At 48.2% G+C, this 25946-nt stretch overlaps 2 protein-coding genes and 1 long non-coding RNA gene across 4 annotated transcripts in view; 2 read left to right on the forward strand and 1 right to left on the reverse strand.

Moving 5' to 3' along the window:
* The window catches only part of ntn4 (netrin 4), a 20633-nt gene extending 12515 nt beyond the window's left edge, over positions 1–8118 (forward strand). Inside the window, exons 5-10 of the mRNA XM_023812781.2 lie at positions 74–262; positions 5193–5406; positions 5516–5622; positions 5930–5998; positions 6259–6432; positions 6807–8118. Coding sequence (XP_023668549.1) covers positions 74–262; positions 5193–5406; positions 5516–5622; positions 5930–5998; positions 6259–6432; positions 6807–6946 — 893 coding nt within the window. The 3' untranslated portion in view covers positions 6947–8118. The remainder of the gene's footprint in view (positions 1–73; positions 263–5192; positions 5407–5515; positions 5623–5929; positions 5999–6258; positions 6433–6806) is intronic.
* Positions 6677–15629, reverse strand: LOC140588239 (uncharacterized). Its single transcript, XR_011989586.1, has 2 exons — positions 15484–15629; positions 6677–6954 (listed from the first exon to the last, which is right to left on the reverse strand). It is a non-coding gene; the product is annotated as an uncharacterized lncRNA (long non-coding RNA).
* A 444-nt stretch (positions 15630–16073) lies between these two features.
* usp44 (ubiquitin specific peptidase 44) lies at positions 16074–25640 on the forward strand. 2 transcript variants are annotated; one of them, XM_023812784.2, is made up of 7 exons: positions 16074–16181; positions 18181–19545; positions 19642–19803; positions 22843–23050; positions 23399–23507; positions 23604–23815; positions 24329–25640. In XM_023812784.2, exons 2-7 carry the CDS (start codon positions 18265–18267, stop codon positions 24451–24453), a joined length of 2097 nt encoding a protein of 698 aa, XP_023668552.1. In that variant the 5' UTR covers positions 16074–16181; positions 18181–18264; the 3' UTR covers positions 24454–25640. The 2 variants fall into 2 exon arrangements, with proteins under 2 accessions (XP_023668552.1, XP_023668550.1); XM_023812782.2 differs by having other exon boundaries at positions 18181–19803.
* Positions 25641–25946: the final 306 nt, after the last annotated feature.

The raw sequence follows: 25946 nt of genomic DNA on the forward strand, positions 1-25946 counted from the left end.
CATGTAAATCAAGCTTTTTACACACTGGCTGTATGTGTGTGTGTGTGTGTACGTACTACCCCCCCCCCCCCAGAGTGTAAGTGCAACGGGCATGCGGCAGCCTGCCGCTTCTCCAGGACGGTGTGGCTGACCTCGGGCCGCCGCAGTGGGGGCGTCTGCATCGACTGCCAGCACAACACAGAGGGCCGCAACTGCCAGAGCTGCAAGAGCGGCTTCTACAGGGACCCCCAGAGGCCAGCATCAGCCCCCGACTCCTGCAAACGTAAGGGCGCCTCCCCCCCCCGGCCCCGCCCCATTGGCTCCGCCCCATCAGCTCCAGCTTCTCCCATCTGCATCAGAAGATATGAACTCATTCTGGGCCAGAAACCTTCCTCTAAAACATTTTTTTTATTTGATAATTTATAGTTATATTGAAACATCAGAAACGTGTTCGGATATATAAATACAGTTCCTGCTTCACAGAAGGTGAAATACCTGAGGTTCGGTGAGTTAGCCCAGTTATCTAGGGAATGACTTAGCATCCAGTGAAATTTCCCAGTTATCGTGCTGGTTCAGAGGTTATCCCAGAATAAGCTGTGGAGACTGATCGCTTATGCTACGTTCACACCGCGAGCGTCAAAGACGCCAGCCATCGCTCCCGCCGCCCTGAACGCGACGCTAGCCAGCGCCGGAGACGCTCTCTGATGTCATAGAGTGGGCGGGGACAAGGCCGCTCAGAATGCCAGGCTCTGAGAACTTTTTAAAGGGGTCGCAAAACAAACAAACGTGTAGCTTATATCTTTGCACCGACTCCTGGTAGGACATAATTTGTCAAATAAATATTGTTGTGAGCCAGTTATTTGCATTCCCACTTAAAATCAAGCGTTCTGGAGGGAAAATGTTACCTATAAATAGTGTAGCGCTTCTTTTCAAATTTACCTTGGATCACAATGGATGATCGCCAAGTAGTTGCTTGTGCTTTATGTTTCTTTAGTTAACATAAATAGTACTTAAAATGTTTCACGACAGTTCTACTAAAACACATAATTATGTTTTCACAAACACTAATGCTATAAATAGGTTTAACATTACCGACAATTTGCACTGTTTTCTCTGCTATGGCGCCAAAATTACTACTGATCTCCTTCCTTTTTCACAAAAATATATATTATGCACTTCACCATCTCACCTGGAACACCGATTGTTTCGGACACTCTGGTCCATGCCTCATTTTTTTTATTTATGTCCCTGTATGCAAACAGAGACACATCATATATAACTGGGTACCCGGCCACAGCAATAATAAGTCTCTCCTTCATTGTGCCTAGGAACGGTTGGGTCGGAACAAAAGTTTACACGCTTATGTTCTGCGGCACTCTCTTTAGCGGAGCACCTCTACATTCCCATTGGTTGCCGCCCAACCGCGTCACAACTCATTACCATAAAGTTGACTGGGATTCAACTTCTGTCTGACGCTCCCGCCGCCCAGATCGCGACGCACTGCGCCGCTCCTCGACGCCTCCCGGCGCTCCCTCCCATAGAGAATGGATGACTTCCGGTCGCTTTGACGCTCTCGCCGCTCGCAGTGTGAACGTAGCATTAGGGTGAGAAGGGTTTACGAGAGGCGTGGCTCGGCCATCGGAGGGCTGCGAGGGCAGGGGGGCGGCCCGCCACACTGGAATGCCGACACCCCGGGTGCGAGTTGGGACAAGCATTAGCTTCCAGTGGGCACCTGTCCGGGGGAGGGGGGCGGTATGGTGCCAGGCCAAGGAGGGGCTCTAAACAGGAAGGAACACCGCGGGTCTCGGCGGGCTGGGGAGGGTCCAGACAGGTGACCAAAAACCACAGACATTAAACAAGCTTTTTTAGGCCTTATTAAACACTTACGCAGTAAATGCGATGCCTCCCACCTGCTTTTGGACCATACCATTTAAGAGAAAAGGAAACCCTGTGCTGTCAGTAGGACAGATTGGACTGTACCACTTCAGATAAAAGGGAAACCTGTTCTGTCAGTAGGACAGGTTGGCTAGACCAGTGTGTCAAAGCAGAACCTAAAGACTCTCCTGTAAGTCATGTTTGCTTTTGGTGGTGTCCCTGACTGCTTTATTGCGTCTCTCAAGGGCTTGTTTTGGTTCTGGTCCTGGTTCTGGACGATTCCTGCTTGTTTACTAATGCAGACCAGTTTACACACCGAGGCCCCCAGCCGTACCCCTGGCGATGGATAATCCCCCTTTGAACATCCAGTCAGTCCTACTGAAACTTCAAGGGGGGGGGGTTGTAATCTGTTCAGTAACACTTTACTTGACAGGGCAGAAATTCAGTTACTAAATCATGAACAAATACAGTCGCTACTTGAGATAAAGGAGGCATCACAATTCATTAATGATGAATAAATATGAGATCAGTATTTAATGTTATTCGTGACTTCAGTAGTTCACAAAGGTTTACAGAATTAACAAATATAGTAACTGCTTGAGATAAAATATGCGTCTCGATTCATAAATGATGAACGAACATGAGATCAGTATGCAAGTAAGACTTATTTTGTGGTTAATTAGTACATAAGTAATAGCATAATACTACATTATTTGTGCTGTGTCAGGTAAAGTGTAGCTCAGCAGGTAGAGCAATGTACTAATGACACAAAAGTGATGGGTTTAAATGGGTTTAAAGGAAACACACATAAATTGCTTTTGATAAATGTGCTTAAAGTAGTGGGGGCGTGGGGGCTCTTTTAAAGGAAATTAATCATACTGTATCTTTCTGCCTACCGTTCTATGTTTATTCATTCAGAAAAAGCTAGATTACGCTCCTTACTCTCAAAGTTATAAGCAGTGCTTTACTCTGTTATTTTCACAGGTACTTTATCAGCAAACATATTGTAATGTTTAGGATCTTGTTCAAGTTCTGACCTTTCACTTATCGCCCATTAATATTGGTGCTTTTGGAAATTCCTGAAGGGAATCTGTTGTTCTTCCCTTATCAGATCCACCTTTCCATCTGAAGGCTCTTACATATTATCCAGATAATCAGACGGCTGCTATCTGGTCCCGGCGGGACGGCCGGCGATAAGGAGCTGGTGCACGCATCAGCGTGCCCGCCAGATCAGACGGAGACTGGCTGGTGTAATGGGGAAGCGGGCGAGATGCAGGACGCAGCTCAAAGTGGTGGGGGGGAAGCTGCCTGGGGCGGGGACTGATTTATTGCCATATACTGAAAAAGAACTTTGTATCAGTCAAAGGAAAAATCCGTTTGTTGCTGTCTGACAAATATAGGGCACTTTTTAATCATCTTCCTTGGTGAATTCTGCCACTGCGACTCCCTCGGGGGTGTAAACTGAAGAGCAAGCATTCACTGGACACTGGCTTGACTGGGGGCAGGGTGGAGATGGGGGGTGGGGGTGGCAGAGTCATTCTTCCTGCATCGCCCTACTGAGACGCTGCTATAGTTGTCCACCATGAAGGAGCTTCCCATACTGTACATTTTTCCCATTCCTGCCCGTCGTCCTGCTGTTCCCGCCAAGTTGGTGAGGGAGAGCTCTGAGGAAGGTGACGGAGGAAAGGAGATTATTACGTAAAGCCAGTCAGACACAGACTGAATACCGTCTGTTTGCTCTCTGGGTGGGTCACATGGTCACGCACACGCGCCGCCGTTTTGTGAGAACTCGCGAAGACGAGTTTCCTGGACTTTGCGGCTCAGGGCGAAAACGATTGGGCCGGAACCACATGGGTCATCGGGAGAAGAGCTTTGGGATGACTGAAGCAGGCTGAGCGCACAGCAGTGATATCCCCTACCCAGCCCTAACCTTAATCATAAATAACCAAACAAAATACAAGACTTTTTTTAGTTGTTTGATTGGAGTCACAGATATTTATGATATTGAGTTTCTTCCTTGTGGGGACCAAAAAAATGCCCCCCACAATGTTAAAATAACTACTTTATCACATTGTGGGGACATGACCCCCACGCACATGCACACGCACAGTGACAGGTTGCTAATCTCAGTATATGCAGTGTCATAATTACAAACTGGCCTATCACTGATTACCGATGATCCTTGTGATGTTTATTAAACCTGCAAAAACAACCTCTGCGGCGGCCTGAATGCTGAAACACGCAGCTCTTCAGAGCTGCCCGAGTCCACAGTGTTTGCTGAGAGGTTTTTAAGGTCCCAGCAGCCTTCTGCGTGATTCAGCCCTTAAAAGTATCATCCTGTATTTTTACACAAAAATCCCCCCAGGCTGCTTCCAGCTTCAGTTTCATTTCTCTCCCTTCATCTTCTAAGCCTTAAGTGTATGAACCTGAAGAGAGAAAGACACCTGTGTGTGTGTGTGTGTGTGTCTGGGGGGGGCCCACTAAAAGGCCATGCTGTGTTGCGTTTCAGCTCGTATCACCGACCGCTGCTTCAGGCATTTGTACCCAAAATTGGTTGGCATCACTTTGGGTTCTAGCAAGAGGTACAGAGTCAAATGTATGATGGCTTCTGATGTCTGAAACGTAGAGAAATAGTGAAAAGCCTGGATGAGGTATAGTGCACTGTAGAAATACCACTACACATTCAGTAGACATAAACTCTGAAGTGTTCTTTTTCCCCAGAAGTCTGTGGGCAACACCGTACCCCCCCCGCCCCCCCGCAGCATGAGCGGGGCGGAGATGCCGGCAGCTGCTGCTGCTGCTGCCAGGGGTCCTGGCTACTGTTCAGGATGTAAATCAGCAGCTGTTGTGAGCTGTTTGCCCGCCTGGCATCATCTGAGCCATGTGCTATCAACAGGTGGATTAACACGGAAAAAAGGGCAACCAAGCACTGATCCGATCCGATTCTCCCTCCAGATAGTGGGGCCACAGAGGAACCATTGTGGTATCGGCCATGTTAGATCATAAAAAGCCTAAATATGCTCTACTGTATCTGGAAAGGAGGTCATTACGGAAATGAAAGCATCAATCTCCTCTTCCTCATAATGTTATCTCTGCCCATTCAGAGCTTTTTGTTGGTGGTTAGTGCAAGGGGCAGGGTGGGGATGTCCTGGGGGGGGCCATACATGAAGCTGCGTGACTCCAGCACAATCAGTGGTGTTGCCCAATTTGCTGGGATACATCCAGATTTATTCATTGGCTCCCAGTGAATGTGGCATATAGCAAGTAGGAAGATTGTTTAGCCTGCATTAAACGTTTATTTAAATACAATGTATTGTCTTTATTTAAAAACTTTCCAGCCTGTGACTGTCACCCGATGGGGTCTGTCCACTACCAGCAGAGCGGGGGCGCCCTCTGCAACCCCAGCAACGGGCACTGCGTCTGCAAGCCCGGGGTGGGCGGGCTGCACTGCGACAGGTGCATGGTGGGATACTGGGGGTTCCTCCAGTTTGGCTGCAAAGCCTGCGCCTGTGCTGGAGACTGCGACCCCTTCACGGGAGACTGCGTGTTTGGGTGAGCCAGCCATAGCGCCGTAAGGATGCAGGGATGATTCCCGAAAGCGGGATGTGATCACCGTGCCTATTGGGCCGCAATATCACAGGCCTATGCGTGTCCCTTCCAGCCCACTCAGCTTAGACCTGGAGCATGACTACAGCCCGAGAGACAACGGCAGCAAGGGCAGGTCCATCTTCAGGACGGACGAGCTGTTCTCCGCCTTACACTACTCAGGTGGGGGCGCTGTTGAGGTCTTTTGGCGATTCACGTAAACACACGTACATCTGGAATATTTTGACATCAGAGTAACATTCAGACCTTGGTTGTAATTTAGTTAAGGGCGGGGGGAGGGTGCCTTTTTCAGGGAAACCCCAGAAATCACCGGTCCTTTGTGATCAGTTATCAGAGCTCCGCCCTGTGTGTGTCACACATCTCTATGTTCGCCCAGAGCGCCAGGCTCGGATCGGGGAGGCCTACGTGCCTTGTGTGTAGTCGCGTGTTGTTGGGTGTTCAATGACCCCGTTCACATTGTCCTTTGCAGAAAAGTGTGAATGCAAGGAGCAGGTCCTGAGCACGCCCAAGCGCTTCTGCTCCATGAAGTACGATTTCGGTGAGTTCTGCACACGGGACTCAGAACTGGATCGGTAAGATAACACTATACTGTACTGCAGACCCGGTTCTGTTCAGTGCCGTTACATGATTCTGGCATGGAACCACTCTCTGACCCTAATGGTTCTGGGCCCCTGGTCCAGGGCCGCTATCTGACCTATAACGGTTCTGGGCCCCTGGTACTGAGCTGCAATCTGAACCATAATAGTTCTGGGCCCTTAGTTCTGGGCCTCTCTCTGACCTCCAGCTGACCTGTTGCAGTGCTGAAAGTGAAGATCCTGTCGGCACACGACAAGGGCTCTCACGCCGAGGTGGAGGTGAAGGTGAAGAAGATCCTGACCCAGAACACCAAGATGAAGCTGCCACGGGGAAGGCTCACCCTGTACCCAGAGTCCTGGACGGCACGAGGATGCACCTGCCCCGTCCTCAACCCGGGTAGGGCCTCTCGGTCCCATCGCATGATGAGGATGACAATCTTGGCACCAGCAATAGGGAATTTCCCAGTTCCCATACAGGGGAACCTACATATACAGTATGCAGGACAAGAAGTATGGCCTGAGTATGGTAGGGTGGCCCCACCATGGATGAACATACAGTGGACCCAACCCTCCCCCCTCTCTGTTTGTTTGCTCAACTGTATAAATTAATATGCCACATAAACTGTCCATACAAACTACAGTGACCCATTCTGGGGTTTATACATATAACATATAGCATATAGCAGTTTTAATAAACAGGCATATTCATTGTTGATGTGAAGGCTGCATGCCTGTAATTATGAGCCTCCTCTCTGTCCCCTCCCCTCCCAGGGATGGAGTACTTGGTGACTGGGTATGAGGACCAGAGGAAGGGCCGGCTGGTGGTCAACATGAAGAGCTTCGCCAAGCCGTGGACAGCCACCCTGGGCCGTAAGGTGCTGCAGTTCCTGAACATGGACTGCAACCGGTAGAGGAGTACCTAGAGCAGAGAGAAAGAGAGAGAGAGAGAGAGAGAGAGAGGGAGGGAGAATGAGTGTGTGGAAGAAAGTGAGAACAAGAGACAGCAGTAGTTTTGTTTCTGTGCACTGAGTCTGGGGAGGAGGGGGGCAGACGGGCCGCCATTGTGGAACAAAAGTACACAGTGAGAGGGATTCTGGGAAAGGAAGTATCAGGGAAAAGATACAAACTGAAAAGTCGGCCAACTAGAGCTTGACGAGCAAGTCAGAGGCGGAGAGCTGCAGTGAGCAGGCTCAGTTATGGTCCCCCTCCCCCCGGGGGCCCACAGCACTCTTAGTAGCACTTTAGGACTGTACACCAAAAGGAGAACAGACAGACAGGCAGCAGACAAGCCCCCCCCCCCCCAGCCTGGGAAAAATCTGCGAGAACTCCATAGGTGAGGGTCATCTGGCCACGTTTGGGTGTCAGCGGATGTCAGGGACGGTGGGAACTCGTGCGCCCCATTTTAAACGGCAAGTCCCCGGTGCACGGGAGCACGTGCTGGGGGGGGGGACAGCGCGGAGTCATCCTGCCGCATCATTAAGCCATAACCCTCACTGGTGTCTCCTTAGTGGTGGGTCCCCATTATTTTGTCTATAACTGATGCATTTGCAAAAAAAAAAAAAAAAAAAAAGCAATGCAAAGGAATGTGCACTATTTAAAATGATAAGTTGTGATGCAAGTCTGAAGACACTGTCAGCCACTGAAACGTCCCGTGGGGAAGGAGAACAGTGATTTAATTTGTACAGAAAGTGTTAATTTTCCAGTTAAAGCATGAACTATCTTTTTCTGCTTAAAAGCCTTTTCAAACAAGGATGCTAGGACCCAATAAACATGAGGTGTAAAAATGAAATATACATATATATAACGGTGTGTGTATTCAGCTCCCTACTGATTTTCAAATACTCAGAGACTTTCAGAAACTTAACATTTAAGTTTATCGTATTACAATATTGTCTCAGAAGATAAGTGTGGGTGCCCTTGAGCCTGTTGAACACTCACATATATTTACAGAACATTTAGATCAGTATTTTGCTGGCAAACACACTTTAACCTTCACTGTTATGTTTATGGTATTTGTTGTTTGGTATTTTCACCTCTAAAAAAAAATCAAGTAACCTGTCACAATAAAGAACCACAGACTGAACGATTCTAGCGTTGTTTATTTTAATCGACCGCAAACTGATGTGAGCAGTAAACAGGAAAGAGAGTGACTAGTCAAAGAACGGAATTTTCCGGAAACCCAGGAACAAGCAACTTCACAAAAGCTGCGAGTCAAAGCTATGTGGTATTGGGAATGATGAGTCTTTTAGGGGAACGGAGGGTATCGTTTTTAGGTTGGGGGGGGGGGGGGGCACAGACAGCTTCAACGATGCCAAATTAAATTCAGTGTGAGAAATAGTGCAGCATGTTTGGCAGGTGATTAAAAGGGAAAGGAAGAAATCATTTTGTGAGAATCACCAATAACCCTGCTCACCTGACCTTTAGTGTCGAGACACGCACTCTCTCATAACGCTGTGATATTTTATCACTCGTACACACATCTTCCTATCACTCTTTCCGGGTGAGAAAACCAAGCTCATCTTTCTGGAGACGTTTTGTTCAGGTAAAACAAACAAGGAAATATTGTACAAACATCATAGAATATGAATCAAACGTAAAACGCTGATCACCGTTGAGAAACTCTCAACATTCGCTTGATAACTTTACCATAACCTAGACCGTTCTGAAAGGAAATTAATAGTGAAAGAGATGGCGAGGCCTGCTAAATATGAGATTTCTTCTTGTGTAAACAGGGAAACAGCAGCTGCAGTAAGGGGAAGGGAGCTGAGACCAGGCATCTGACATGAGATAAGGTGTCCCTAGCAGGAGTATACCAGGAGGGCTGAGAAAGACTGAAATGCAAATCTGGGCAGGAAAGTCTTGGCATGGCTTCAAGATTAAGCTCAGGGGTGTATTTTCTAGAATTAATTTTAAGAATTCTGCTCCTTCATACACAAAAATAACTAAAAAATTCATACTTAATCAGGACCAGCCAGTATAACTACACTATGATTCTCCTGCGGTGCAAAGTGTAAAGACTGGACCCATGAGCTGACCGAGACCGCCCACTTTAAATGTACAGATGAGCACTTTGCTAACATTTTTATTTAAGAAATGAAACTGATACTTTAACAAGGATGAGACTGGCATTTCTGAGACCCTTTCTGTCAAGGGTGACAGAAAAGGTGCAGCGTAGGGCCACAAGAATGATTCCTGGTCTTAGAGGAATGTCATACGAGGAAAGGTTATTTGAGCTAAATCTGTTCAGCCTCAAGCAAAGGAGACTGAGGGGGGACATGATCCAGGTCTATAAGATTCTAACAGGTTTGGATGCTGTTCAACCGAATAGTTACTTCAGCATTAGTTCAAATACAAGAACTCGTGGCCATAGGTGGAAATTAGCGGGAGAACATTTCAAACTGGATTTAAGGAAGCACTTCTTTACACAGCATGTAGTCAGGGTATGGAATAGTCTTCCTGATAACGTAGTGCAAGCTGAATCCTTGGGTTCCTTTAAATCAGAGCTAGATAAGATTTTAACAACTCTGAGCTATTAGTTAAGTTCTCCCCAAGCGAGCTCGATGGGCCGAATGGCCTCCTCTCGTTTGTATATGTTATGCTCTTATGTTCTTAAGCCTGAGAGTCTGTAACATCCACCATGGAGTTGAAAGGAGATAAAAAAAAGGAGGTGAAGACTATGACAGAAACTTCCAGAAAGTGACGGTGATACTGCTCTTGTGGGCATCTTGTCTGTCTTTCTCGGGGCAGTGGGTTTACAGCTGCGTGGGTTTGATTAAAAACCAAGAAGAGGAACAGCCAACTGCCGAAGCTTGAGCACAGAACTAAATCGCTCATCTTCTCCAAGCTATAAAGAATATTCCTGTTAACAATCCAACAATGAGATCATTGGTTTGGGCTCATGAGACAGTACTGTCCCATGATTGCACTGTGAGACGATATGTGCCGTGTAATTACGTTATTGCCTTTGTTCTGTGGACATTCCTGTGTTTTTAATCGCCTTTCAGGGTGTGGCTGGTTTCGAGAGTGGGGGGGTGGTGAAGCACTTAAGGGAGGGGGGGGGTGGCTGAAGTACTGAAATGGTCCTGGTAGCCCCGAAAAGAGAAGCCCTCGTGGACTCAAACACGGGGCCATGCCCCTCTCTGCATGACCGTCAAAAACGAAATCCTGGCCATTATCCCAAGCTAGCCAGCCTGTCCCCAATGTCAAAAAGCATAAGGACAGGGATGCTTTTGTGCTGGAAAATTTGGCAGCAGCATCCAATGTAAATAAATGCAGTTCGCAGAGGTCCCATCGACTTCTCCTCTATAGGTCAACTTGTGCCAATATTGAATTGCGTTTCATAAATCACCCGAATGACAAGGCAAATACGAAACGTGTGGGAAAACCTGTAACTTCTGACGACTACAACCGGTCATGTGACTCTAACACTCCCCAATGAATACATCTCTCTTCATGAAAGGTCAAGAAATATCATCTTTCATTTGGCTTTGGGGATGACAGAAAATGCGGAGTTGCTTTTTATTCCAGGCGTGTGTCAAATGTGTCTGGAGTGTGGAGGTGTTACGGTTGCTAACCAAACAGAAGAGGAATGCCGACGTTCTCGGACCACCGGGGTGGATGGGAAATGACTTCAGTGTTTGGCAGCGTGGGCAAAATGCTAGAGAAAAGGAAGATACAAGGCAAAAGAAAAGAGAAATCACAAGAAAAATAAGTTGCATGGAAAGAGGAGGCCCTGGACCACAAATCCCGCAAAAATGAAGAGTGTAGGTTGCAGAGGTCACCACAGAGCTGCCCTCACCCTGAAGTGCAGGGGGAGAGAATCCCCCAGCTCAGCACGCTGACCTACCATCCAGGAAGTTGTACAAATGGTTACTTTTGGGCCCTCAACTGAGGGACACATGCGAGATGTGATCAAAATAGCATAAACAATGGATTAATCAAGGAACGGATAGCAAAAAATTAATGTGACCAGGTGGGTTATTCACTGGGCAAAAGGCGACATGAGCTTAAACTCTAACTCACAGTCGTTCCAGTGGAAAAGGGGATGATGCTAGACCGTATATCTCCCTGGCCTTCCTGACTCGAAACAATCCAGACACACCAAGCATCTAAACCATCCCCTCTCACCAAAAGCACAGCGTTTCATAACAAGACCAAACAGAATCTGCTCTGCATACTGCAATTTATTTAGCAGCCTTAGTGAAAGATGGGACACGCAACTCTGCATCTCAACGCCACTATCCTCTTATGTCATCGAACTGTTTAAAAATATAAATAATTCACTGGGGAACACACCCAAACCCAGGAAACAGGAGGGTGCAGACTGACAGACAGTGGGTGCTCCCCTCAGAAATACTTTTGGTTGAGGCGAGTTGAAGTATTTTGCCTGACTGGGAGTGGTTTATGGGCCAGGAATAGGTTTTTGGGCCAGGAATAGGTTTTTGGGCATGACTGGTACCTCATAGCTGGTTCCTGTCTGTTCATAATGGCACCACAGCTGCTGAAAAATTGACCTTACGGGAGCACAGGTAAAGTCAGTAGTCGAGCTGTATCTTCAAATTTCTATGCATTTTTTTTTTCATGAAAAAAAAAAAAAACTCTGTGGATCCTCACTAGAAATCATTTAGAAATTTCATTCCATGCCTCTCTTTCAGAATCCATTTCAAACATAAGAAACTCATTAGGTGACAAACAGCGATGCATTCCAACTACTCAGTATATGAATTAATCCCTTGTTGCCGGCTAGGCATTCACCTGTAAAACGAGTTGCGTAGTTTTGCGTAACGACATTTAACAAGCTGCGTCTGTTGTCTGGGCTGGTGAACTAGGCATGAATCGCGAATCGCTGCGGAGCTGCAGCATCTTCTTGGGTTTCAGGAGTAGATTTGCAGAACAGCAGGCAACGATAATGTGCTGAAAAGGCTCTGCATAGTCCAACATGAAGGAAGGTTCTGGCAAATGTCTGGACACCAGAGGATGTTGCCCTGCCAGGCCATGTGTGCTGACCATACAGGGCCCTGTACAACCATACTTCACCGCCAACAATAAGACCACTGGCCATCTGCATGGCATTCTGAGCCATGTCACCATTCCAAGCTCTTCTCTCGGGTCACATGGTCTTTTGTCCCTTCTGAATGCAATCTACAGATTACCATTGGCGTTGTGAGTGGTTCACGTTTTCAAAAAAGGGCAAGACATTCTCCTGGAGTCCACCATGTACCTGCAAACATAGAAGTATGGCCACAGGTTTACAAAAGATGACAAATTTTCACCAAGCAGTGAAAGATGACGTGTTTAATCATTACACCTCGATGGCAGCGGTTGGAGGTTCATCCGTGGCACAAAGAAAAGCTGAAAAGTGGGGTTTTTTTGAGGAAGGTACAACGTGAAAGTCAAACCAGGTAAGTACTGTAAAATAGAAAGTGGACCAGACAAAACCATGTTCAGAATCTAATTGGATGGCATCAGAGAGCATTGCAATTGGCCTACATCTAGACGCAGAAATCACATTTAAAAGTGCATGAGGAGGCCGGCCCTGTCGCAAGATCCCCATGTTGAGTCTCCAAAACACTGGTGCTATGAATATTTTTTATAATACTTTTAGCAAAAAAAAAAAGGATTTTTCTTCTTCCTCTGCAGAGACGTGTTGTTTGTGGGAGCAGGACAGGTGTGGGAGTTTGAAAGTCGGTGTGGGGGGGGGGAAAGGAGTTATGGGCGCAGCGTGTGCCGACATGAAGACCCGATTCTACCCCCGGGGGCAGAGATACAGAAAAACATTTAAAGCAATTCAACAGGAATCGGGTGCCCAATCTACAAAGCAAACAAAATTGCAGAGGGCACAGAAATAGCACAAAGACCCACAACAAATCACACATAATAGCAGTTTATGTGGGGGGTAACCGCTTTAACAGCCGTCTTTAGAAGATGATTTATAACATAAATTCATAACAGTGGGTTAAGATTTCTTCATCGACACTAACATCAAAGTCATATTTTTAACTAGAGATTTGTTCTGTGATGTTACGTTTTAACGCTGATGCTGAACCATGACAGCAAAGTACACCACACAACTTTTTAAACCCCACCGTACTGGGGTGAAAGGATCCTCTGTACGTGTTGAGAAACCACGTGGCATTTAAAAAGTGTCCCGTATGGGAATGTTTTTTTTATACAGATCTCAAGAGATCATCAGCAATAATGCGAACACTTGTCAGTTCTAAAAGTAAGAGTCAAGTCAGGTGATCCAAGAGCACAGTGATAAATGAACAGGATCTCAGGCATTTGGATAATCAATAAGATGTGTTTGTTCTCGTTGATACGGAGGAGGGGCTGGATGTGACACTGAGCGCCCCAGGAGACAAATTCTTGTGTCCTGATGACACAGTTAATGACATCATTCCGAAGCTGACTTGCCTTCTTCTCGCAGCCATAAATGGGATAAGACTAGATAGCAGAAAGTCAACTCCGAACCATTCCCAAAACACCTTGGAGAAAAACAACATTCCGCTCCTGATCCACGCCGTTTGCCACGTGATTTCAGGGAACAGCCCCCCTCTCTCTCAGGAGAAAACCGCAGTATGTACATCTGCCAGGTGACAGGTGCAAAGACCAATTGTTATTCAGACTGGCGTTTGCCAGTTCTGTGCAGTCAAGTACCACCAGAGAGCTGGATTCGATACACAGACCAACAAACAATTCCCCGTCACGGTTTCTAATATGTGGAAAAGGTTTCCAAGATAAAAGTATCTATAATGAGTCATTAAGAATATATCCACCATACGAAGTCTTATACAGTACAGTCAGCAACACACCTAGAAATTCTGGAGTCCCTGACAAAATATCGTCTTGGACCCCCTTGTACATTTTTACATATTCAAGGACCCTCGCTGAGCGCTTGGCCCCCTGAATCTGCCAGGCCCCTCCGACACCCCCCCCCCCCGAGTACAGTTACTTACTCTTAGGAAAATCAAATGGAGCAAAACAATGACTCATTTGAACAAGACACACACCTAAGCTGTGGTCACTCTGGGCTCAACCCAGGGACAAAGACACCCGGAGGCCAATGACTCACAGACTCAAGACTCAACCACTATTGTTCTAGAATACAGGTAAAAAAAGATTACTTGGACACTGAAACTCCAGTGTATAGCTAAACTTTTCAAAATCATACAGTAAAACATAACCCTGAAGTATATTTATGAGGGAGTAAGTATACCGTGTTAGGATACAGCAACATGAGACAAGCAGAGGTGGCAATTTCAGATCCAGGAAGTAAAAATCCAGACCATGATTGACTTTCAACCAATCAGTTGAGCATAAAGAGTCACAGTCACAGAGTACTCAACCGGTTGGATGAAACAAAATTTTGGTCTGGATTTTTACTTTCTGGGCCTGAAATTGCCACCTCTGGAGACAAGTAAGTATGTGTCGTCGTTAAGGGAGGAGTGTGTGCGAATGCCACAATCTGAGAGGCCACCAACGTAATTTCATTGAGGTAAATACTTAAGTTGACTTCATAACTACAGGTCGAATAAAATCCACACACACACACAAAAAACATAAGTGAAAACGTAGAACAAATAACACGCAATAAACACAACAAAGCTTAAACATCCCGTTGTTTGTCACGATAGTATCGCTGCACTACCAACCCGCATGAAATATATAAAAGAATGCTTCAGAAATTCACTTAAATAGCATTTGTAGTCTGACAGCGCCCTCGCCTGGTGAATAAATATAGCGGGAAAGTAGGTGGGACCGTACATTCACCCCAAACTCCACATGGTGGCACATAACACAAACAAAAAATTCCCGAAGGAATGGTCAGACAAAAGAAATACTAAAATCACAATTGAAATGGATCAGAAACAAAAACAAAGCAATTCCTTTACAGAGAATAGATCACAAAGGTTTTTTTTACATACACACACACACACACACACACTCCTGAGACCCGACCTATTCATTTATGTCCATTGTAGTGGACATTGTATTTTTGCATTTATTTTTTCACTGGTGTTGGGAAACGTATTTATTCTTGTTGTGCACTAAAGAGGACATGCTGTGAAATTAAAACTAGAATAAATTAGAAAAAATCTAAATTTGTAAGATGTCTTATTTCCTCCAAAGACAAATAACCTACAATTGAAGGACACTTTTTTCCTTGGGTCTCATTCATATATATATATATATATATATAACCCAGCATTTATACTATCAAATTAGAAAATCTAATTTAAAAACACGGGAAGTATTTTCGTCAATATTGCAAAGCCCTTTCACGTTTAATCACTCTAATAGGCTACTGTGAAATAGCGCTTCCTAAAACTCCCGCCGTTGTGAATTCTATACATGCTGGATCTTTGGTCACATTTTGTCGATAAAGAGACGGTTATGAATTACTAATCCGTCTTTCACATTGATTATATGCATCAGGACGTCGCCTTACCTCTTCGAAAACAGCTTAGTTAACACGCAAATGCGTTACCAGTTTTATGACTTTGAAAAGTTGTTTTCATCAAATTGAAGACACGAAATAGGGAAGCTGATGAATCAACAATAAACTTTCAAAGAACAGCATTAAACGCAATTCACTCAGAGATTACCTGTCCATATGTGTTGAACACGGCAAAAGAGTTTATTAGGAAAATGACCTTTACGGTTTAATTGATGGACATCAATTCAATGATGTAATTTGCCTAGTCAACACTAATTATTCAGTAGCAATTAATCATTAACTCTGGAAATACAATACAATTGGTCTTAGAAAGGCTACTCTTCAAAGTGGCAGAACTGTAGAAGTGTGCTTCCAAAAAGTGAGAGAATTGCAATATGTCATGTTTTAAATTTCTGCAAAGTTTTATTAACTTATTAACTAGTTAAACGAAAATGCCGCGTTCGTGAGTAGCGCTTTGTACTATTACGATCCCAGACATGTACCAGCCACAAACTCACGACACTCCCACTGCCTCGGGGCTCTTTTGTCTCGCGGCGGAGGGGGCGGGGCGCGGGGGTGACGCAACGAACGTACTTTTCTAGGTTCCTGACGTCACCGGACGACGCAGGGGGAAGCCGACTCCACGCGACAGGAGTAGAGAAGATGGCGACGGTTGTAGTGTCAGCGGAGTGAGCGCCCTAGCGTGATAGGTACGTCTGAATTTTTTTTGGAAAATAAAAAAACAAGCAAATGTTACTTTGCCTTTATAACACGCACCCGGTCGCTGAGCCGTGGCCATTAAGCTGTAAACGTGACTCAGAACAGTATCAGTCACGGATAGTGATGTGTGCTGCCATGTAAGGTCGCTTTGACATGGTCCTTATTGTACCGGTGGTAGTAGCTAAGCTCGGCTGCCTGGCTCTGTGGACCTGGCTGCCGTCCGTGTCGCTCGCCCGGGAGCCGACGTGCTGTTGTACTGGGTAAGCCCGGGGAGGGGGGGGTCCAACGCCGGCCGAAGCTGCAGCATCCCCCCCGCCCCCCAGCACACCCTTTCGCGGTCAGCCCCGGAGCTTGGTGGACGCTCGCGGTGCGTGTTTCTCTTAACCCTCCCCCCTTTCCTAAAATACAACTAACGGACGTCGCCAACAAACCCGAGGGGGGGGGACTACTCGGCTTCGCCTCCCGAAGCGTGTTCGACTCAGTTTACGGTTTACAGCGCTGCCCGTCGGATAGGTGCAGTCGGGGGTGGGAGGTGGGAGGTGTGTTCCCCTGCAGTTAATAATAGCCCGTGTTTGTACACAGCGCTGCCCGCTTTCCCTTTTTGTTCGCCGCCACCGCGGCTGGCCGTGCTGCTGCTTCAGAGTTGCCGTTTGATTCGCGGGTTTCGGTTGAAAAACGCTCCTTGTCGGCCGGGCTTTCGCTGGCTGGCCTCTGAGAGAGGGGGAGGCCGGACTGTCACACGGACGCGCTCGCCTTCGCTTTGGTGCCTTAAAAATAAAACCACATGGACCGTCCAGCACTCCCGGCCTCACCCCCACCACGGCTTTCTGTCTAATTAGGGCGAAAACACGACCAGATCTTCAGTGTTTGTGAGGCTTAAATTCTGTAGGTGGATGGAAATAAACAATAAATAAGATCTAAAATTAAATATCTTTTTAGTGGAATCCAATATTAGCTTCAATTTGGAGCTGAAGACTAAAGGAGTGGTTTAACTTTTATCCGTTTAACTTACCCTGTTGTTCTGAAAGAGATTTTGGCTCAATTTTTTATTGGTGCCCAGTTTTATGACTTAATATTGTAGCTTGTGGTAACCAGGCTTTAAATGGCTTAATATTCCACATGGATCCTTTTTTTTGTTTGCCTGTTCCCAGTTGTGCTTCCACAGCTTTTGTTAATGCTTTCAGGAGCTGGCACATTGAAATGGTGTATTTTGTAAATTGTGAAATGAGGTGTTCAGATTCTCCCGCCGTGTATATTTCTCAGAATTCCCTGGATGTATTTGATCCTGGATTTCAATGCCAGATCTTCCCAAGGCCTCGGGAATCTTGTGATTTTACCAGTTCGTCCTGAGAGCATTGTGGTAAATCATGGCTTGTGTGTTCGTAATATATCAGCACCACAAGCGAGAGGATGTTGCCTCAGTATCATAAAATGAAAAATGGTGGAACTGCGAGAGCACAGCACTCCAGCTCCGTCTCTGTGTCACTCTGGACGCGGGGCTCAGTGTGTGTCACCCTGTCCTCAGACAATGGGGCTCAGCTCCATCCCTGGCAGCCCCATTTTACACCGTTGGCCCCCCTTTTGTTAACTGAGTAGAAAGCCGCCCAGCTCAGAGGCCTGAGGTGGTTGGGGGAGATTCCGACCTTTTCAGGGGGCTGTGTGCCCAGCGAGGGATTAAATCGAGTGGGATCATAAGGGACCTGTGTGTGTATTATGGCTAAGCTCCTGCGAGAAGTGCTTCCTAGAAATGTCAGAATTGTTCTCTCAAACTGCCTTGTGGAATACAGGAAAATCATTTTGAGATTATATTTCTCAGAAAAGGAATTGGAAAATGCCCATGGCATAATTTCACCCCTGAAGCGACATAGAGTGCTGTAATTTTCTGTTCTCGGAGAACCGCTTTGGTATTTGCTGCCATGAAATGAAACATTAAAAAAAAAAAAAAAATTGTTTGATTCTCAAACATCAGTTTTTCCCTCTTTCTCCTAGATAAAATGCTGTGGGCGGGGCCTGTTTCACAGCCTTCCCCAGTTGCCATGGTGATCTGAAGCCGGAGTGGGCAGCAGGCACGTGATGGACCGGTGCAAGCATGTGGGCAGACTGCGGTTAGCCCAGGACCACTCTATTCTGAACCCTCAGAAGTGGCACTGCGTAGACTGCAACACCACAGAGTCTGTGTGGGCCTGCCTGAGCTGCTCGCATGTGGCCTGCGGCCGCTACATCGAGGAACATGCGCTCCGTCACTTCTTGGAGAAGCGCCACCCGGTGGCCTTGGAGGTCAATGAGCTGTATGTCTTCTGCTACCTGTGTGATGACTATGTACTGAACGACAATGCCACGGGTGACCTTAAGCTACTGCGTGGCACGCTCAATGCCATCAAGAGCCAGCGCTATGAGTGCACGACGCGCAGCGGGCGCACCCTGCGCTCCGCGGCTGCCGCGGGAGACGACGTCCCCCAGGGCGGTGCTCAGGAGCTGCTGCTCAGGGACGAGGACCGCATGTTCACAGCTCTGTGGCACCGGCGCCGCGCACTTATGGGCCGGGTGTTCCGCTCGTGGTTTGAGCTGACGGAAGGAGGGCGGCAGCGGGCGGAGGAGGAGCGGCAGCGGGAGGAGGCAGAGGAGCGCAGGCGGGAGGCACAGGACCGGCGACAGGAACTGAAGCGGCGGCGCATGGAGGTCCTGCGGGGCGCCCCACCCCGGAAGAGCCGGCGCCTCCTCCAGCAGCAGCACAGTCGAAGGTCTGCAGGCAGGGTTGCAGCTCCCAGGGCTGTCTGCTCTGGAACCATCAAGACGTCAAAGAGCCCCAGAGTGCTTAAATCCTCACCGAGGAGGGGGAGGGCAACCGCAAAGCCTATGCCGATCCCGGCCCATTCAGGCAAAACCAAAACGAGAAGCAGAGCTGCCAAAGCCCCGCCCTCTGTTCGGTCGGCGAGCCCGCCCCCCAAGGTGGGCGACTCACCCATCAAGCGGAGGCCCACGGTGACCCCAGGCGTGACTGGGCTGCGTAACCTGGGCAACACCTGCTACATGAACTCCATCCTGCAGGTGCTGAGCCACCTGCACATCTTCCGGGAGTGTTTCCTGCAGCTGGACCTGAACCATGCGCTGGAGCTCCTGGCCAATGCCGTCAACGGGCGGCTGGTGGTGCGAGGGGGGGGCGACGGTGCAAAGGGCACCCACCTGTCGCTGGGGCCCACTGAGATGGCGGCGGTGGCCCCCCGCACGGGTTCGTTGGCGGGTTCGGGACTGAGCGGAGGTGCCTCGCGCTCCCGCAGCATGGAGCTGATCCAGCCCAAGGAGCCTAGCTCCAAGCACATCTCCTTGTGCCACGAGCTGCACACCCTCTTCCAGGTGATGTGGTCGGGGAAGTGGGCACTGGTGTCGCCCTTCGCCATGCTGCACTCTGTGTGGCAGCTTATCCCCGCCTTTCGCGGATACGCCCAGCAGGACGCCCAGGAGTTCCTGTGCGAGCTGCTGGACAAGGTGCAGCGCGAGCTTGAGAACACGGGCACCTTGACACCCGCCAACGTGCCGGCCAATCAGAGGCGGCTCATCAAGCAGGTGCTCAGCGTGGTCAACACCATCTTCCATGGCCAGCTGCTCAGCCAGGTATGAGAGATGTTTCATGTTTCCTATCTCCCTTCATTTCTCTGTTTTCTCTTGATTTCCACCAACAAAATGAAATGAAATTGCCGCTACTCCAGACTGTGCAATAAACAAGGTAGAAGGATAGTAAAATAAAAACGTTAATAAAAACTTGTTTATCATGGTCCATGGTGGTTCCCCGTCCCGTCTGAAGTCACCCCTGCGTCGTCCCGTTCCTGCAGTGTCAGTTGGCGTGTTTGACTCTCACAGTGGCTTGTGAGGGAGGGAGGTGAATGGATACAAACAGGCCCTTTGGCCCCCCTGCCAGGTGTGGCTGTTGAAAACTAAGGGGATTAAGAAGCCAGTGAGTGGAAAAAGATTAAGCTCCACCACGGCTGACTTTGTAACAGTAGTGGCCATGGACGGACCACCAACCAGGCGGAGTTTGTAAAATCAGGTTCACAAATCCAGGCAGGGCGTTCGGTGTCTTGCCACTGCCTGCCCTGAACGTTGCTGTCACCACACCTCAGTGTGGCCCTGATCTGAGCGGGGAGCTTTAAATGCCTCGGCCTGAGAGGATTATGAAAGTCATCTTCCGCATTCAAACCCTCCTCGTAATCCTGTTTAACGTTGTTTACATTTTTTTTTCCCCCTCCATGTGTCAATTATTTTTAGAGATTTAAATCAACCAGTGTTCCTGGAAAGACCTGAAGACTTGCCCGATCAGTTTCCATGAGTGGTTTGCCGGTGTTACCACCGGTTTAAGTCACCTTGACGGTGTTAATTCCATTTGTTCTGCGTATTCAGATTCAGTGGCTTGATAGGGCAAAGTCTTCATAGAACTGAGTACGTTTCCTGAGAAGCTGTTACTAGTGGCGTTGCATTGGATGAATCATCATGTGGTGGTGAAGTTTCCACACTTGCCTTCTGTTATCAGGGCCTGTGCCGTTAGGTGTGTCTCCTGTATCTATAGAGGTTGCGTGGGCATATCTGATTGGTGCCCATCCACCCTCCATACCGCTCCATCTGCATACAGGGGCCGTGCTATTGATGGAGGAAGCCCTTTGATGTGAGACTGTAAATAAGTGCACGTCGTCATGCAGTGCGTGGTTCTTTGATGCGTCTTGCATGCAGCCGCTGATTCTCGAAAGCCGTGGTGAGGAGCATGCTGTTGTGATTGCGCTCTGTGTTTCCTGCCCGCTTGTGATTGGGGGATTTCTGCAAGACTTAGCATGTCAAGGGTTAATGGGCCTATTAATGGCTGTGGTGTGGATGGGTAGTAAAAGCAGCAATAGTGCATTCACAGCATGTATGCAGACATTTGAGCCAGTGACTTTGACCACAGAGGTCTGCCTCGTTTCACTGGGTCCCCCCCCCAGACCTTGGTGGTGGGAGTACTCTCACGAGGAGTTTGCCCTCCGCCCTTATTTGACTCGGCTCCCAGCCCACCCAGGGCCTCTTTCTGGTTTTCACAGGATGAGGGCTGTTGTGAGTCGTGTTTCCTTCATCTGTGTTACACCCAGGGGGCGGGTGGTGGGGGCTGCAGGTGGGCCCAGTGTTTGTCTCTGCCACTGAGACGCTGGGTGACATGTGAAGCGTAAACCCCTGGAAGGGGGCCACCAGGCAGACAGTGCCACCTGGTGCTGATGTTATTGTGGTGCGGGAGGCACTGGGGGTTTTGGGCCTAATTGCTTGCCACCGTGGGCCCCTCCTCAGCCATGTCCCAGCCTGTGTGTTTATCCACTTCGCTGGGCTCGCCGCCCTGCCCGGCTCCACTCACGTTGTTATTCACCTCCCCCGTGTGGCGAACGCTGTCTTTCTGGGTTCCCTTCTTTTTCCCCTGAGTCATCCCTCACTGCCTTGTTTTCTTTTTTAAACTAAATCTTCTCTTCTACTGTTTCCAGTTTTTTTTTTTTCCTTGCCACAACTTCCCTTAGTATAAGAAAGTCAGCATTTGCTTACAGAATGAAAGTTGTGCTTCACCGAACGCTCTCCGGCAGCCCGCGCTCGACTACCTGGCTAGCGGCACGAAGCGTGAATCGGTGGGGCGTAATGGAACATTGGGTTTTCCTCTTGCCTCCAAGTAGTGGGAGGGGGGGCTTTCTCTGAACACTGCCATTCCTGACAGAATCTGCATTGCGTAATAGCGATAAGAGGGTGGGAATCTCCGTAGTGCTTTATTACACTGCGTCCAGTCCTTGCCCCTGATTGTAGGCATGTGGAAGGTGCTGGTGCTGTAACATAGGAGGTTGTATCACTTTATTGCAAGGACACACTCGGTGGTAATTGTAGGAAAACACTGAATATTTCATATTGTTGCATGTGTCTGCCCAAAGAGAGATGCACTATAGCTGTTTATCCAGCTGAATGCCTGAGTAAATTCAGGATAAATACCTTAAAGGTTCTACCCCAGGGCCTTTTTTACGATTTTGCATGATGAGTCCAGGTGCTCTGGCACCTAGCTTACTGGTAACTGGTACCGCCTCCTCCTGTCTGTTTAGAAACGTCAATGCAGGCATGTTGACATGAGTTGGTCCCAGACCCGCGCGACCCAGTTCTGGGTATGTGAGAGAGGCACCTGCTAGACGAGAGCTTGGGGAGCCTTCACCGAGTCTCCACAGCAGAGGCGGCTTCAACAGGGGGCCCTCTGTCTCTGTGTGAACAGCCATGTCGCTCCCAGGGAGGTGGGCGCAGCTTTGCGGCGACTGAGCCCCGGAGGAGAGGCGCTCTTTACCCCCACCATGTGTCTTGGGCTGCAGGTGTTCCAATGTGAAAGTGTGTGTGTAAGAAGGGGGGGGGGGCTTGAGTGAGAGTTTGTTGTGGTGAAGGCTCCTTACAGGAAACCGCTCTCTCTCTTCTGCTCTTCATTTCTTTCTGCTTGCTTTATTTCCAGTTTGAAATGCTCGTATCCTTTCCTGTCCAGATGAACCGGTTTGTCTCATAAGGAGTTCGGCCAGCCACTGTTTCTCGCTTCGTCCTTTAGCGTTTCACTGCAGCGCCTGTTGTCTCTTTGCCCGCAGTCCTTGTCACAGTCCATCTCGATTGTCCCCCCCCCCCTCCCAGGTGACCTGCCTGTCCTGTGACAACAGGTCCAACACCATCGAGCCCTTCTGGGACCTGTCGCTCGAGTTCCCCGAGCGCTACCACTGCAACGGCAAGGAGACCAAGGAGTCGGCAGCTCAGTACTCCTGCCACCTGACGGAGATGCTGGCCAAGTTCACCGAGACCGAAGCTCTGGAAGGAAACATCTACGCGTGTGAGCTGTGTAACAGTGAGTGTCAGGCCCCTGGTGTGTCCTCCCTCCCAGCTGACCTCCTGCCCAGTCCTGTAAAGGTCTCTCCCAGTACTGAGCTCGTCATGTGATCTAGAAAGACCACAGACACTAGGGTTTTGTGGGACGTGTCACAGTGTCTTTGGCCGCTAAAGTGTAAACAAGCAGAACAGCATGTTTACGTTACATTGAAGATCAATTTACAGAACAATTGAGGACTGAAAGACCAGTGTCAGTAAAAGCATAGTTGAAAAGATTCAGTTTTATGGAGCTTTCTGGGTTTGTACCAGACCCAGGTTCTCTCAGCATGGGCCCTGACGTGCCATCCCTCCTCCCTTTGCCTTTCAGACAAACGGCGGAAGTTCTCCTCCAAGGCCATCGTGCTCACGGAAGCCCGGAAGCGACTGATGGTGCACAAGCTACCTCAGGTGCTGCGGCTGCACTTGAAGCGCTTCAGGTAGGCGGTCAGCTCCCCGGCCACACAGCACCAAGCGTGAACACATCGCCGGTCCTCACGCACCCTCATCACCTTCTGTGCCCCTCCCTTGCCCAGATGGTCTGGCCGAAATCACCGAGAGAAGATCGGCGTTCATGTCTGCTTCGACCAGGAACTGAACATGGAGCAATACTGCTACCGGGACCCCTCACCCTACCCCCCCAAGCACAATGAGCACTTCCTGTACGATCTGTCTGCTGTAGTGATGCATCATGGGAAGGGGTTTGGTTCTGGCCATTATACTGCTTATTGCTACAACACGGAGGGAGGTAGGTCTGGCTGCCTGTTCGAGAGGATTAATTAGAATTTTTTTATATACATTTATATAAATATTATTGTACAGACACTGCTCTACTGACGAATGAGATACGTCCCGAACGGCCGTTCGTAATTTGAAACATTCGTAAGTCATTATCCAACACCATTTTAAGGGTATATGCAAGTACAAAGAAATAGGATGCTGGGAGTGCGCACGCTACGCTGCTGCGCGGCGGGAGTAGCGGCCAGAAGTCGTACTAGGTGGGATTGGCGCGCAGAAATAAAAAATTGGTGTTGCGGACAGGAAACGGGAGCCCAATGAACATAATTTGGACTTGCAGTCCTCTTCGTTCATTTGCAAGTTGAAAGTTCATAAGTAGAGGAGCGTCTCTATGGTATTTCTTGTACTGAAGTGTCGCTCTGTCTGTCTATGTTGAATTTATGGCTGTGGGGTTGAAATGGCAAGTTTTTACTCTGTGCCCGTGCAATACCCACAATGCAAAGCGGTTTCCCTTTCCCTGCAGGTTTCTGGGTGCATTGTAACGACTCCAAGCTGAACGTGTGCTCCGTGGAGGAGGTGTGCCGGGCTCAGGCCTACATCCTCTTCTACACGCAGAGGGTCTCTCAGGACAAAGGCAGGCCTCTGTAGGAGTGGGGATTCACTCCCCTCTTCCTTGTCGTGCTGCCTCTGGTGAAGGCCCCATGGGTGGGGTGGGGGTTTGTTAAATCCTCATCCCCACCTGCCCACCATCACTCAGCAGCTGAGCACCAGCAGCCTCTCTGGAAAGAGCCCCCCCCCGACTATCTCCTGCCAAAGGAGGAGAGCGTCTCCATGGCAACATCAGGACTCTTTCCTTGACTTTATTTTATTTTATTTTTTTTACACGAGCTGGGTACTGAAAATGTTCTGCTCTTTTCATTTATCTTTGTGAATTCTTGTACATGATGTTTATAAGGTTTTGTATTAAATTTGTAAACATTTTTATTGGTATAAATAATGTACAGTTTTTTTTTTGTCCCCCGTCCCAAAAGACTAGAGTTGTTTGGTAAGCATTTTTTGTGGAAATTTGATATTGATGTTTTTACCATGGTTGAACGTTTTTTATTTTCTCTGTTGTCATTAATGTTGTTGGCTCTAGTAACGAGTACATGGACATATCGAGATCTTTGCCTTTCAGCCCCACATCCGTGTTAACTGTGAACAGACTTGCCATAGGGCTTGGGTTGCAGCTCGGTCCAGGGCGCTCCGTGTGTCAGAGCACTTCATTTCGAGGGGCACGTGGACCTCTCTCCCTGGCTCCTCATTTAGGTTAAATGTGACCTCCCATGCCTCATGTTTAAAAGAGTGCAGGTTCCATTTAAATACGCCCGCCCTCCTCTCCAAGTTAGAATGTATTTGTGATTAGAAGAATGAGTTTTGTTTTTAATCATTAGATTATGTGGTGGAGAGAGAGGGTGAAATCGCGTTCCTTGGTTCTTCTTCAGGATGTTGAGTGTGTACGGACCCCCAGCTGAATTCTCCTGAATAGTGCACAGCTTCAGGAACACGACTCGTTTACAGCCATTCTGGCAGGACAACGCCGTCCACTTACATTTTATACAAGTATTTAGTACCGCGGCTGGCGAGGAGAGGTTTCGTCATCAACAATCAAGCTGCCTGCCTCCTAATCGTCCCTCACGATGGGTAGCTGGCCGGCTCTGAGGTTGGAGGTGCTGATCTTGCGCTGGACCCTTATTTTTTAAAGTGCTCTTAAAGTGGTTTTGTTGTAGAGGTGGCAATAACAGAAGCCTGAATTGCCAAAAAAAACAATTTGTTAATATTGAAGTTAGAATTAAGATTCTGCTGGAGAGGTGATGCAGAGAGATGTTCTGTTAATTACAAATGTGACATTTGTGACTTGGGATTGTTTTTTAGAAATCATGTGCTCCTTGTCAGGAGCCGATATCAAAACCAGCCTTTGTTGACCAGATGGGGATGACACACGTTATCAGCAGCAGTGACGGTGTACGGGCAGGAGGGTGGGAACATCACTGTGGGAAGATGCCATCCCAGATGCCACGTCCATGTGTGAATACATAGAATGTATTGCTTAAGGATGATTTGCCAGCAAGCAAATGCCCTTCGCTTGTCAAACTGCGTTT

This window comes from Paramormyrops kingsleyae, chromosome 3 (assembly GCF_048594095.1).
Source record: "Paramormyrops kingsleyae isolate MSU_618 chromosome 3, PKINGS_0.4, whole genome shotgun sequence".
Classification (NCBI taxonomy): domain Eukaryota; kingdom Metazoa; phylum Chordata; class Actinopteri; order Osteoglossiformes; family Mormyridae; genus Paramormyrops; species Paramormyrops kingsleyae.